Source organism: Simochromis diagramma, unplaced genomic scaffold (assembly GCF_900408965.1).
Source record: "Simochromis diagramma unplaced genomic scaffold, fSimDia1.1 OVJJ01000426.1, whole genome shotgun sequence".
In the NCBI taxonomy this organism is placed as follows: domain Eukaryota; kingdom Metazoa; phylum Chordata; class Actinopteri; order Cichliformes; family Cichlidae; genus Simochromis; species Simochromis diagramma.
Window position 1 is genome coordinate 1,668,060 of NW_024387170.1, and position 15,148 is coordinate 1,683,207.

Consider the following 15,148-nt stretch of genomic DNA (forward strand, 5'->3'; position numbering starts at 1 on the left):
TAGCAGTCATAAATAAAGACAATACTGAGGCTAAATAAATACACAGCAGATGGGGAGGGGAGGAGTGAGGCTGCAGCAGCTCCAGTGTAGTGTCTACTGCTGACCTCCATCCTTCAACGCAGACATCATCATCATCATCAGAGCATGTAATTGACAATGCTGACAAAACCAAAACAACTAATGTAGAAAAACTCAGTAGTCAAAAAACAAACAAACAAACAAACAAACAAAAAACTACAAATCCACAGAGGCAGCTGCAGCTTAAAGGACCAGCTCAAATCGTGCGCTTCTTTAGTGATCAGATCTGATCAGACTTTTGTGTTTTGTCAGATTAACAAGGAGAATTGTTATCAAGTAGCTCAATGCACGACAGACTCAGATCCACGCCTTTAAACTGAATCCCGTCTGAATGGAGCTTTAAAGGAATCCTTTGAGTCTCAATGCTAAGCTGGGGGAAGGTGTTCCTGAGATGTTGAAGCATCTTCATAGTCTCTCAAACTGCATCTATAACTCTGCCGATGCAATATAATGAAAGGGTTTGCACTACTAGCCGCATGTTATTGGTTACAGTTTGAAATTCACCCAGTAGATCATTACAGAAGTCTGTGGAAGCCACAATTAACACAGTCTGGTTGAATTGATAATTAGCATAAACAGGTGTACATGTACATATTACCTGCGTGTTTTAAATTTATACATCCCAATAAAAACAAGGCTGTTGTTTCAGTGTCATCATTAAATGAAATTTAGCCAAAAAGTTTTTATGGTCTTCTGATTGTATCCTAATGAAAAATCAAGCATTTCCGTTCAAACCAAGCTAAAGTTACTCAGCTCTATGCCCCACAGTGAGTCTGAGTGCATGGAAGCTGCAATCACATCACCTCAAGGGTCATGCTGCAGGCTGTGCATGCCATCAAATAACTTCATGTAGAGGAATTAATCAGTTATTTTTCTATTATTAAATGTTCCTTTGTAAACCAATCTGGTCATACTTCACATGCTAGAAAACCTATTTAAATACAATTTACTGTTGTAATAGTGCTGGCCACAGACTTCCATCGATTGAGCCCCGAATCCCTGCAGCTGCTCCGCTTCAGTAAAACTAGCTGTACCAAAACGGTTTACACTGAAATCACAAATCCCTGAGAAAACACTGAGGGCCTCAAGTCCCAGAGTATTTAGTGGTTTTTGCTTTTCTGGATTAAAGGAAACATCAGGTGAAATCAGGTGGGACTCTACTGTCGTTACAGCGCCACAGGAATGTGTCTGTGCCCATCAATCTGCTACATGTCTGTCTATCCAATAGACTAGAAATAAATGCCCTGATCAGCAGGTCATACAAAGCCTAGCTCACAATTTTCCCATGAACTCACAGCAGCTGCAACGTATTTAATTTTGAGAGAGACGCTTTTAAACGCACAACACATGAGAAGGGCAGAGCTCCCAGAACAGATTCATGTAAGAAGCAGTGGAAAAAAGCTCATTTTAACAATGGAACTTTAACTCTTTTTAACATTAATTTAATGGTTCTGCTGACCTTTGCCCCCCGTTATCCCTTTGCTTAACGGAGCACACAGGTTGCTAATATATTTTGACACCTTTTCAGTCCTTCGGGAACAAAACAACTGCAACTTCTACATCTGTCTCCTCTTTCCAGTCCCTGGACGGCGGTGAAGGTGACAGGAGTGCGTCTGCTTCAGTGTCGGGAGCGTTTGGTGGGCAGGGCAGAGCCGTGCTCCAATAGGCCAAGTCTGCTCAGCTCAGCGTGGAAGAACCGCTGCAGTCGATGTCCGGCCTTCGCCTCATTAGTGTGACGAGGATTATACTGAAGACAGTTGGAGAACATCAGCTCCACATCTGAGATATACTCGCCTGCAGACACCAAATGGAGAGAAATGAGAGTCACATGTTCACATTCTGCACAGAAGCACGCATGTTCTGACCGCAGTGATCTACACGTGGCTCACCTGCAGTCTGGTATTCACAGTTGTTGACTTTCTCTCTGATGGTGTTCAGCGCAATCGGCTTCTTAATGATGTCATAGTAATCTGGAACCTGTATGGAGATGTAACGGGTAAAGAAATATGCTACAGGCTGCGTTTCTGGTCAGACACAATGACATCAAATATAGACTCGACCCGGGCCTTAAGTTAATTACTACTGTGGAAAAAGTCTAAATGGCAACTGCTCCATTTCCCAGCATGACAATGATCCCAAACGTACTGTCAAAGCATACCTGCATAGAAACATGATAGTGAAATCATCCTGACTGAAACAAACAGCACACAACATCTAAGGATGAGTGTTGGAACGTTCTAGCATGGAGAACGATTCCTAAAGACTAGTTTCTTTAAGTAGTCCTCACAGTCATAGCAGGAACACACAGGTGATTAGAAACTCTGTTTTTGCTTTGTATACTGTATTTCTGTTATGTTTGCACATGATTTAATTGCTGCATCCATTTCCCTCACAAAACAAAGGAACAAAGGATGCACAGTGCTGTGGTCCACAACATCTTCAGTGTTAAACCTCCATCCTGAACCATAATTCATGTTCCTAAACCTGACTCGTCTGCTTTTCCTACCAAGTTGTGTTTGAGGTAAGTATCTAACTGTTACTAAGATGACTAAATTTAATTCTGATGTATACGGACTGAGAAACATTTCTGCTTCGTTTTCATCAACTTCTTGTTGGTCTAAACATAAAACTAAAACACAGCTACATGGGTGCAGTACCTGGGTTCTGGACACCAGCTTCATGAAGGGCCAGCTGTCTTCATGTCTGACTAGCTCCACTGTCAGCTGTTCACAGGCGGACAGCTCGTGTACTCCTTGGTTCCTCCCAGAGGAACGACGGTTAGAGGACGATGAAGAGGCTCCTGGAGAGTGTGACGAGGGAAGGACAGGCAGGATGGGTCTGGACAGTTTACGAGGAGCGGCGGTTTCTATGAGGAGCAGAGGGAGAGACCGATGTGTGCTCAGATCAGAGCAGCAAATGCACCAATACTGCTGGCTAAGAATCAGGATGGTGCCACTGTGGTCCATGCTCCTGTACTGCACAGAAACCTGCCTGGACCACAGTGTTCACCTGTCAGAGTTATTTGATGTTAACTGGCTGGTTACTGATTGGTGCACACATTGTTGAGTGGATGTTTATATGTTAGTTGTTAAAGTTCACCCTCAGCAGGTGTTTACTGTTTGCTGACTGGCTGCTTACCTGTTAATGACCTCTTGCGAGACTCGCTCTGAGCTGGTGCAGTTTTGGTGTTGCGTTTGCTTATGTGACTGTTTGGCTCCACGTTCTCATGGCTCACATGAGCACCAGTCCGACTCCTGGAGCGGGTTGGAATTTTCCCATCAGAGGCCGGAGGGGTTATGGGCTTTTTCCCTGAGGATCTGTGATTAGACAGAGTCAGTAAAGTGGGACTGGAAACACAGCAAACTCATCTAGATTAACACAAAATGAAGTTTCACAGTTAGCATAAGTAAATAGTAAAGTTAGATCAGGACTTGTTGTGACTGCACTAAAGTTTAGTTTCGCTGCTTTATAAGAAAGCGCTCCACAAAGCCAGAACATCTTACTATTCATCACTGACTGAAGAAAATAAGAACAACCCCAGGTTTCTCTTCAGCTCTGTAGCCAGGCTGACAAACAGTCAGAGCTCTGTTGAGCCAACCATCCCTTTAACGTTAACTAGTAATGACTTCATGGACTTCAAATAAAATTTTAACCATTAGAGAAAAAAATTACCAATAATCATCCCACAGATGTAATATCATCTACAGCTACTCTTAGTACCATTGATGTTAAGTTAGACTCTTTTTCTCCAATTGATCTTTCTGAGTTAACTTCAATAATTACTTCCTCCAAACCATCAACGTGTCTTTTAGACCCCATTCCTACAAAACTGCTCATAGAAGTCCTGCCATTAATTAATTCTTCAATCTTAAATATGATCAACTATCTCTAATAATCAGCTATGTACCATTTACATTATACATGCTTTTCTTAGGCAGTATCATCCCTGAGCCTGGTTCTGTCGGAGATTTCTTCCTGTTAAAAGAGTTTTTCCTTCCCACTGTCACCAAACTGCTTGCTCATAGGGGGTTCATATGAAGTTGGTATTTTCTCTGTATTATTGTAGGGTCTTTACTTTATATTATAAAGTGCCTTGAGGCAACTATAAATAAAATGGAATTAAGGTAAGGTCAGGGAATATTGCAAAACTGCCATCAGGACTACATGACCTAAGAGGTCAATCTATGGTAGACACTCACTTGGAGGCTGATGTGTTTTTCCCTGACGTGGTGATGCTGTTCTTGGGTGTGGCCTGTTGGCTCTTGCCCTTGGGGAGTGCAGTCTGCCTCTTCTTAGGGCTGCAGAGATTCAAAAGAAAAGCTCCAGAACGATTCATTCCTGAAGAACAAGGTCATTTATTGGTTTATTTTTAACACTTACTTCACGACAACTTCTTCCTCCTCTTCCTCCTCTGACTCTTCTTCAGATTCCTCCTCCTCCTCCTCTTCAGACTCTTCCTCCTCCTCTTCCTCATCATCATAGTCTCTTTCCTCCTCCTCGTCAATAGAAGAGCGCTGACGGGATGGGAGGCGGTTGGATCTCTGTTTGGGTCGACAGTCTGGACAAAACCATTCACCTTCTGGAACAGACTGAGTGAAAACACACTGGTTGGTTCCCTCAAACATGTCAAACACGTGCTCAGCCTGAAGCTGCCTCACAATCAGAAGCTTTCCAACTGTGCACACAGCTCATTCTTTTCAAAGAGTTTAAAAGGCAGATGTAATTGCTCCAGCGTATTAAGGCCTACACATGGGGGTTCCTCTCAGTATGACATGCTCCTCCCATAACACCTGGGGGCAGCCTTAGCCATCTCCTTTCGACGTAGGGGAGTAGCAGCTGCACTTGGAGCCCCTCCCAAACGACTGAACTCACCCTACCACTAAGGCAGAGCCCATCCACCCTTCAGAAAAAGCTAATTTCCGCTGCTTGTATCCGCGATCTCATTCCAATAGTGTTAATAACTGGATGAGGCTTAGAAAAACAGATTTATAGGATTTCTCAACAACGATGCAGGACACAATAATTTAGTGGCATTGGGCATCGATTAGACTACGTTCACACTGCAGGCGAAAGCGCATCAAATCAGATTTTTCTGACCCTGTGCGACCATCTATCCGATCATGGTGTGACAGTGTGAACGGCACAAATCCGATATTTTCAAATCCGCTCTGGGTCACTTTCATATGTGGTGCTGAATCCGATACATATCTGATGTTTCAGAAAGCGACTGCTGTTTGATGGTCGTGTCGCATTAAATCCGTCTTTTACGTCACTGACACAAGACAGACGCCAATTATCAGCGTCGGAGAAGACATCGTGAACGTTTTCTGGTCATCCAGCGAAACTGTTGGGAAGACAACGTGAACATTTTATTTGTTCTGTATAATCTGCAGATTCTGACAGAAATCTGCAGCTATCCTTTGAAGCACCGCTCCTCTAAAACAGCAATAAGGATAATTATTAGGTTATTTACATTATTATGTAAATAACAAAATAACTTAAAGCAAAAATTGGGAAACATAAAGTCCGAAGTCTTTATATTAAGGGCCATCAGTCAAACAATATTGTTTGGTCTGGGTCTAAACAGAGCGCGTTGTGTGTGACGTCTTCTTTTGCGCATGCGGCGCTTTGAGCGTTCACACTAGAGCGCGTTTGCTGTCGCATTTTATTTGTAGTGTGAACAAGCAGACAAAAAAAATCGGATTTGATCAAAAAAATCGGAATTAAGCATTAAGACCTGCAGAGTGAACGTAGCCTTAGACTGAAGGACTAGTAAATCCGGTACTGACTAGTAACAACAGCGACGATCACTCAGCCTGTCATGCACATCCCTGGTAACAGTGCTGTTCATGGCAAGTTCAAGAAGGTTGGGTGTAGCAAAAAACATTTACCTGCTTACTGTCCAACCGGCAGGTTTTGCAATCACAGAGAGCACGTTTTTTCTAATTCCAAATACTTGCCGGTTCATGGCTCACACACTTCATACATTTTATATGTGAAACTAGAAATTTGTACACAGGAGGAGGAAGGAACACTGGATCTCTGAATTTAGCACATTTATGCAAAATACTAGATGAAAGAAAACGGCAGCACTGTAAACATGCAGTGTTAGTGCACCTGCAAACAAAGCTGTGCCTCACAGTGCCGGTGTAGTGTGCCTACCTTCATGCGTGGCCTCAGACAGTGGGTGTGGTGTCCTCTGTCACAGCTGTCACATAGCACCATGTTGTCTGCATCTCCTTTGCATCTACAGATGCGACAGCGGGCGTTGAGAATGGAGCGAGACCACAGGATACTTCGCTCCAGACTGGACAGGTGAACAAACACCTGAAAACAAACCACCACATAAACTTGTTAATTCAACCATAAACATTAGGACGGCGCAGAGCTCACCACAACATAAACCTGAATACATTCCTAAAACCATATATTGGCTAAAATCTCTGCAGTTTTTATCTTCAAAAAAGGTTTGTAGAAAAAAAAAACAAAAAAACAAAAACACCGAGGTGGTTAAAAAGCTCCAAGTTTCTCAAAGTTTCATTTCTCAGTCAAAAATACAAACACACAAGAAGAAAAAAGAAAAAACAAAGAGTAGGACAAGAAAATAACTTGCATGAGCTCAGGGGGGCGCTAGTGAGCCGTGGGATAGCTCATCAGAATTACTTAAAAAAATCTTTGAATACGCTCAAACATGCAAATTTATAACCTGCTAATTAATGTGGATAGATTTTTTGAGAGTTTTTCAACAGTTGTGAAGCCTAAACCTAAGAGGAATGATGCGAGCGATGTAGGTCTGGAAGCCTCTTCGGACTCACCCAGTGCCCTCACCCAGTGCCCTGACCACTGCATTTGCAAAATGCAGATGGATACTAGGTGTTATGCAATATGAAGAAACGCTTTACCGATCCTAAAGAGGCCCTCGACTACACAGTCGAGGCCCCCCCCCCCCTAATTAATATTAAAATCTGTAACATAATGTATTGTTTGGAGTTTAGTCTGTTATTGTTGCTATTTTTACCATTTCTTCTTGGAGCAACTGTAACCCACATAACTTCCTTAGGGATTAATAAAGTGTTCTGATTCTGATAGGTTCAGGATGAGCTGCCATTATCCAATCACACATCTGCTTACCTGCATCTGTTGCTCGTTTCTCCTCCTCTTCTTTTCTCTTTTTTCTAAACTGAGGACCTGATGGCTTTGAACATTTCTTGTCCATCTTCCATTGGTTTTAATTTTGCGCTCCAGTATGAACACAAATCCCTCAATTCGAGGATCACCACAACTTAACCTAACAGACCTTAGTTCACAGATTCACTTTGTCTAAGCTGCATTTCTGGGATTTCACACAACCCAGGATTCAAATCATGAATACATAATGGGCTTGGATTTACAACATTATAAATGAAATGTGCTCTATTTGGAAGCAGCAGGGCCCCCTCCCCCTTTCGACGGCTTGTGTGAGACTTTAAATCATCAAACTGTAAATTTAAATTGTTATTGATCCTTTACCCCGAGTCCTAAACTGTATATTTATTTTCTTACTCTTCTTATATTTATTGTTTGTTTACTTGCACTGCTGTAACTGGAGCCTCGTCGTCTCGTCTCTCTATATACTGGACTGTAGCAGAGATGACAATAAAGTTTACTTTGACTTCAGCAGCGAGCAGGTGCACCGAGGGCTCTCGCGCTCACTTTTCGTGTACAGAATTTTGAAAAAACATCGGTGCAAATTACAAGTCTGTATCATGATGTCTGGTGTTTTCATGTTTGTTGTTTTGTTTTTATTTTGTTTTATTTGGGAGTTGGTTATTAGCTGCTGCTCCAGCCAGCCAGAGAATCCCCCGCCGCGCCGCCCTCTCCTCTCTGCGCCGCAAGCAGCAGGCGCACCCCGCAAACGGAGGGCGCTCTTACTCCCAGCAAATGGGCGATAGAAAACCGATCGGTGCCTGTACTATTCCCAGTATGCGCTGGCTGACGTCGGGACAGCATGAGTACGAGCATTTTTTTATTTTTTTTTGCCGATGTCCGTGATGCCGTCCCCCCACCACGATACCGCCCGTATCTAAAACCGCTACTGGTAACATGTGAGTAACTCATCTTGGCTACAAAACCTCCCATTCGGTACAGCTTATGAGAAGTTCACGTATTTGGGTATTCAGCTTACAAAGTGCTATTCCTCTCTATTAAAATCTAACTTCTCTCCCTTAATATCTGAGCTCCAGTTGAGTATACAGTAAACACGCTCCCTCTATAATGGCATTAAGATGATAATTTTGCCAAAGTAGTTATATTTATTTCAAAATCTCCCGTTATTTCTTCCTAAATCACATTTACAAAATTTAGTTCACTCATCTTTACTTATGTGAAATTCATGGTTTTTAAAATGTTTTTTCGCGTTATTTTGTAATCTTTTTTATTGTTACCTTGGGTTCACTGGGTCTTTTTCTCTGTGTTATGAACAAATCTTTTTTGTGGTACTGGTTTAATTTTGTTGTATTTATCCGCAACACCTTAAAGGCCGGTCCATGAAAATATTGTTGGACATGAACTGGTCCGTGGCGCAAAAAAAGGTTGGACAGTCCTGCTCTACATGGTTGTAACTGGAGCAGGAAGCTCGTCAGCCTATGTATGACAGCGATGTGGTGAAACATAGCACCATACGTATTCTTAAGCAGATTAAACTACACTTTAATTTGAAGTCTTTATCCTATCATATCTATTCTACATAACACATTTAGACTTTGGAAACAGGTAGGTCAACCACTAATCAACACTGGGAGAGTGTCTTTGCCTCTTTCAAGCTACCAGGGAGAAACTTTTCTAGATACCTGCAGATAAGAGACTCTGTCAGGAAATGCGTACAGGGCTGTGAGAGTCTTAACAATTAATGTCTTGATAAAAGTCTGCAACTTTCACCTCGTAGGAAGAAATTAGTCGCTCTGTGTTTCACTATGGGAATCGCCTCGGCATGACCAACTACGGAAGCTCCAATGCCACCATGTCTGTCTATGACAGACCTGTCGAGCCCTGAGCACGGCTCCGCCCTCTCATTCTAACATGGCTGACCAGCTCCTCCCAACTCATTCTCGCTTTCTTCCCGTGAGAAACTACTTTTAGCTCCCACAGCGCATCCAGGCTAACTTGATTAGCTGCTTAACAGTTTTCAGGCGTCCCATGTAGGAGCACGTCGCCGAACGCAGTTTTTCCGGTTCCAGTTTGGATCGTGCTGAGTAAGTCCTTCGAAAGAAGTGTACTTAGAGTTGCACTGTGGAACAGCAATGCGTCAGGCGAGCTGTCCCAGCGGTTCCTGGTTTTAGTTAGCGAGGCAGCCGATGTTGTGTAACTCGGGCTAACGCGTTACGGCGAGCTGTTCGTTCAGTGTCCGGCTAGCATTAACTTGTTAGCAGGCCACGAACCACATTAGCGTCTCACTAGCATTAGCTTGTTAGTCGACCTAGGGTTCGGTTAGCATTAAGTTGCTAATGATATAGAGATTGACAGACCACGTGACTTTCGCGCATTGCATGTCAGGGAACTTGTGGCAAAACAATCCAAGTACCGCATCAAATGCAGCACTGCAAAACGTTCATTCTCCGGTTCCAATACCTTCTTGCTTTTTCTTTGCCCCCCAAAAAGGTATGTACAAAACGAAGCAGAACAATGCCGGTCCGTAAAAGACAGACTTGATGAAAAGTCAAAGAAAAGATACGAGGAAAAAAAAAAAAAAATCAAAGGAGTGAAAGGGTCAGACCCTTACGAGCACACAGAGGGACAAAAGACGTCAGCGTGCTGCCCAACTTTCACCACGCTCATATTTATAATTATACGGTTCTTGGAGTGAGTGCATACACTCATGAAGTTTAGTAACTTCAGGTCACTGCAACAAGCCCAGGTACAGTTTACCGACGGATGGGTACAGGACCTTGAAATGCACCGTGTAGAACGAAAGACCATCGTACGAACAAAGGTAAGTTTACCAGTCTCACAAATCGTCGTCATAAATACACATGCGTTAACCGTTTATTAATAGGACCTTTGAGCTCAACGGTAATTAATTAGTAGTGGAAATAATTTCTGGTTCGCATTACAGAAATGTAGCAGTGACAATAATATTGTATGCTGTAATCGCACTGTGCAATTAGTGGTACAAAAAAAACCCGTTTTATCCTGTGAATAAAAGTATATGTTTTTGTCACTGTACCATAATAACAGAAGCGAAACGCAATATTGTGTCAGGACAATTCACTATTTATGCACAATAAACAAAGGAGCATAGCGCGACAATTTCTGTTCAGCGCCAGACTTGCTTGTAACCTATATCACCAATTATGTTATGAAAATGACGCATTAACTACAACAGCAGACTGACCTTTGTGGAAATGCTTGGAGCAGACTAACCTGTGAGCTGGAGTGTTCTGGGACGTTATATTTGGTCTTTGAATGGCTGCAATCCAGGCCATCCGTCGGCTCTTTGTTACTTCGGAAACATGGCTCGAACAATTTCTCTTCAACGACGTAATCCGATAAAAACCGATCTCTTTACCCGTCTGCTTCCCGTGGCTGTCATGCGACCGGCTATTGCAGTTAATAATACAACAGCTTCTTGCCATTTTTTGTGTTTCTATTTATCACTGTGTAACTGATTTCAATTGAAAGCCTGCGTGCGCTAGTACCGCTTGCCATGAGTTCCCAGAATCCTTTGCGGTTTTACCCCTGAATGACGTCACATTTTCAATCTCTATTGGCTAGAGGAGTGCAACTAACGTGTCACGACGAGCTGACTACCGCGGCGACTGGCTCGGATTTAACACCCGCTGCTAGTCCTAGCTACTTACGGGCTAACGTGTCGAAACGAGCCTGGTGTAGCCTAGTCTCACCCCTTTCCGCTAACCATGTCTACGGCTCCTACTCCTGCCAAAAGGTCGGAGCCAAAGGCCAAAGAGGCTGCATCCCGCCCGTGCCCTGTCAATGCCCCCATCTCGGGCAGGGACCCTCATCCAATGTGCATCATCTGTATGGGTGCCAAGCATGCTCAGGCTTCACTGGTGGCCCTCAGGGATGCCCACACTGTGCTTTGATGCCAGAGAAAGTCCTGGAAAGGAGGCTGAGAGTCGCAGTAACGAACAGTCAGGACCCCTGCCTGTCGGCCGCTACTGCTACGAGCGATATCCGTCATCCGCGAGCCTCCACAAGCTGGGCGGACATGATGGAAGAAGAGTACCCGCTCATGCACCCATCGTTCGAGGACCTCCTCGATCAAAACGTGGGCGAGCCGGGTGGCGAGGACGCGGAGGGCGATGCCGACTCAGACCTCCTCGACCTGGTGGACATGGATGAGGAACAGGAGGATGACTCTACCTTTCCTCTCCAGCAGTCCACGCCACCGAGTGGGGCTGAAGTTGCACCCCCGGTGGACAGCAATTTGTACGAAGTCTGCAAACGGGCTGCTGCCAAGCTAGGCATCCCATGGCCAGCCGCCCAGGATGCCGAAGGGGCAGAACGCGACCTGGCAAAAGGCTCCCTCCAGCCTTGCCGCCATCGAAGCAGCTTCTGCCAGCAGTCCCGGCCTGCATGAAAGAAATGAGTCGCTATTGGTCAAGCTCTTTTAAAAGCAAGCTTCTGACCAAGGGCTGCTCTAAGCTTGAGATCCAGGGGATGGGTGAACTGGGGCTGACCGAACCTTCACCCTAACCGCAGGGCAATCTCAGCTTCTTCTAGCATTTCTTTGCCCAACAAGATAGATCGCCTCACGGCATCTATTTATCAAAGGATGTACAAATATGCTGCACAGTCAGTATGCTCGCTTAATGCAGTCACACTGCCATCAGCATATCAGGCAGAAATTCTGGAAGACATGGGCCATCAGCTTGACTCAGGTTCCCAGAACCCAGTCCTCTGGGATGAAATCTGCATGGTTAATGATCTCATTCTTCGCTCCTCCAGGGGAGCAGTCCAAGGGTGTGGCCGCGTTATGGGCCTTGCAGTCACGGGTGAGAGAGCCTTGTGGCTAAACCTGTCAGGCCTAGGTGATGCTCAGAAGGCTGAGGTCATGGATGCAGCCTATGACCCAACCAAGGGTCTCTTTGGCCCAGCCCTGGAGAGAATGAGAGAAACAAGCACCCGCAGAAAGCAGGAGGGAGAAGCATTCAACCTCTGCTTACCCAGAAAACTCTCAGCCCCAGCAGGTGCCAAGAGCTGGCTTTGCCGCAACAGCAGCAGCTGTGAGAGGGAGACAGAGTGGGGTCAGAATGCAGAGAGGAGCAGGAGGCCAGCAGGGTGCCCACCAGGCCAAGGTAGAGAACCAAAAACCTTGGGGCAAGCATTCCTTTGCAGCAGCTCCTGCAAAGAACAAGCCGTCACACCCCGGAGAAGGGAAAAAGAAGTGGTCAGCCTAGCACACCTGCAACATCCTGTGTCTCCCCTCTCTTCTCCCCCAAAGAGAAGGAAGGTGTTAGAAGGGGTAACCAAATCACTCCAAGGTTCAGGGTCTGTAGCACTTCCCAGAGTCACCAAACACTTCACTGTGGTTTGGGGGTAACAAAAGAAATAAAACATGCATTTCTGCAGCCAGGCAGTTTGCCAAGGGCAGAATGCCCCCCTAGTTTCAAAAATAAAAACACAAGAAAGTCACTGCCATTTGTCTTTGTTCCCAGCGGGGGGAGCTCACGCTCTTCCCGAGGGGGAGAGCCCCAACTCCTTCCGGGAGACAGGGGTGACGTCACGCTACCGCGTCTTCAGAGGCCCGCTCGCAGCGCGGCTGGAGTGGTGGCGCGCATGCGCAGTTCATCCCTGGGTCTTGTCAACCATTTCCCATGGTTACAGACTACAGTTTGCAGTAAAACCACCGAGATTTGGCGGAGTGTTAGCTTCGGTGGCCAGTGGCGATTCAACGAATGTGCTGGAGGAGGAAATATCCTCCCTGTTACACAAACAGGCGATCAGTGCGGTTCCGAGCGAAGAAGCTCAGCAGGGCTTTTACTCCCGCTATTTCCTCATCCCGAAAAAGGACGGACCGTCGCTCCATCCTATTCTGGATCTGCGTGTGTTAAACAAGCATTTGAGAAAGTACACGTTCAGAATGCTCACACACAAGAGGCTTTGTCGCTCAATTCACACAGGCGATTGGTTTGTTACAATCGACCTATCAGACGCATATTTTCACATCGCCATTTATCCTCCACACAGGAAATATCTCACGTTCGCTTATCAGAGCGTAGCGTACGAGTTTCAAACTATCCCATTCGGGCTATCCTTAGCCCCAAGGGTGTTCAGCAAATGTGTGGAGGCAGCGCTGCCTCCGTTAAGGAACGGCGGCATCAGAATATTTTCTTACATAGACGATTATCTAATATGCTCACGATCGCGCGAGCAGGCGATCAAAGACTCAGAGGTGGTAGCGAATCACCTCACGGAGCTTGGGTTCACAATCAACCTGGAAAAGAGCCACTTGGAACCCGCAGTTTACAGAGTATCTGGGGCTCAGAATAGACTCCATCTCTTATCGCACTTTCAGAGCGGAGGATCGCATCCTTCACTCACTGTCTTTCCCGTTTTCAGCTGGGGAAAGTCGTGCGGTTCCGACTCTGTCTGCGCCTCCTTGGCCTCATGGCCTCTGTGATATCGGTGGTACATTTGGGGCTGCTTATGATGAGAGACTTTCAGCGGTGGGTCGCTTCTCTGCAGCTGTGCCCTCGCCGACATCTCAGTCGTGGTGTAAAAATAACGTAGCCGTGTATCGCGGCTCTCCGGCCTTGGAGGAGCCCGACAGCTCTCGCTGCGGGGGTACCTCTCGGGGCAGTATCATCCAGGGTGACGCTGACCACAGATGCATCCCTGTCAGGTTGGGGTGAGACTATGATGGGCAGAGCAGTGAATGGCGTTTGGTCACAGAGACTCGCTCTGAATCACATAAATGTGCTGGAGCTCCGCGCGGTGCTCCTAGCCTTACGGCATTTTCTGCCTTATCTCCGGGGTCAACATGTTTTAGTGAAAACAGACAACTCCACTGTAGTTGCTTATATCAACCGCCAGGATGGCACCTGTTCCCAGCAGCTACACAGGTTAGCCAGGGAAATATTTATGTGGAGCAGCACTCGGCTCCGCTCCCTTCGGGCAACTCACGTGCCAGGAATTCTGAACAGGGGGGCGGACCTCCTGTCCAGAGGAAATCCACTGTTCGGAGAATGGAGGCTTCACCCACAGGTGGTGGAGCAGATTTGGCAGAGATACGGCCGGGCTGCCGTAGATCTCTTCGCCTCGTGAGAAAACACACCATGCCCTCTGTTTTTCTCCCTGTCAGACGCAGATGCGCTGGCCCATCCATGGCCAAAAACTCTGCTGTATGCTTTCCCTCCCCTCAGCCTGATCTCCCCAACACTGATCAGAGTGAGGGATCAGGGGCTGTCACTGATTTTGATAGCTCCACGGTGGCCATCCAAACACTGGATAGCAGAAATCATCCAGCTTCTGGTGGACGAGCCATGGCCACTCCCCATCGGCAGGGACCTTCTGCGGGGGGAGATATACCATCCCCATCCAGACCAGGTTGCTCTCTGGGCCTGGCCCGTGAAAGGTGGAATTTGAAGGCAGCAGGCATGCCTCTGAAGGTTATTGAAACCATTCAGAATGCCAGAGCCTCCTCCACTCGTTCCATTTACAGCAGTAAATGGCGTGTTTTTGAAGAGTGGTGCCATGAAAAGCAGATTATCCCTTTTCAGTGTTCAGTGGTGGCGCTGTTGTGTTTTCTTCAAGACTTGCTGGACAAAAGGAAAGCTTTTTCCACCATAAAGGTCTATTTAGCAGCTATTTCAGCCTGCCACATGGGGTTTGGTGATAAACCTGCCGGGCAGCACCCCCTTGTATGTCGCTTCATGAGAGGGGTGCGTCGAACGCTCCCAGTTTCTAGACCACTGGTCCCTTTATGGGATCCGTCAGTCGTTTTAGACGCCCTCAGTGGGGGTTGAAGTTTCTCTCTCTTAAAACCACTCTGCTGTTGGCTCTAACCACAGCCAAGCGAGTTAGTGAATTACAGGCTCTGTCTATTCACCCCTCTTGTCTACAGCTGGCCCCG

At 46.0% G+C, this 15,148-nt stretch overlaps 1 protein-coding gene across 3 annotated transcripts in view; it reads right to left on the minus strand.

Annotated features, from left to right (window-relative positions):
- Positions 1-294: 294 nt before the first annotated feature.
- baz1a (bromodomain adjacent to zinc finger domain, 1A) overlaps positions 295-15,148 on the minus strand; it is a 38,385-nt gene continuing 23,531 nt past the window's right edge. For all 3 annotated transcript variants that reach the window (XM_040049067.1, XM_040049068.1, XM_040049069.1), the window contains 7 exons: positions 6,241-6,405; positions 4,459-4,667; positions 4,278-4,376; positions 3,217-3,395; positions 2,736-2,944; positions 1,968-2,055; positions 295-1,872 (listed from right to left, as the gene is read on the minus strand). In XM_040049067.1, the coding sequence (XP_039905001.1) occupies positions 1,697-1,872; positions 1,968-2,055; positions 2,736-2,944; positions 3,217-3,395; positions 4,278-4,376; positions 4,459-4,667; positions 6,241-6,405 (1,125 nt within the window). In that variant the 3' untranslated portion in view covers positions 295-1,696. The remainder of the gene's footprint in view (positions 1,873-1,967; positions 2,056-2,735; positions 2,945-3,216; positions 3,396-4,277; positions 4,377-4,458; positions 4,668-6,240; positions 6,406-15,148) is intronic.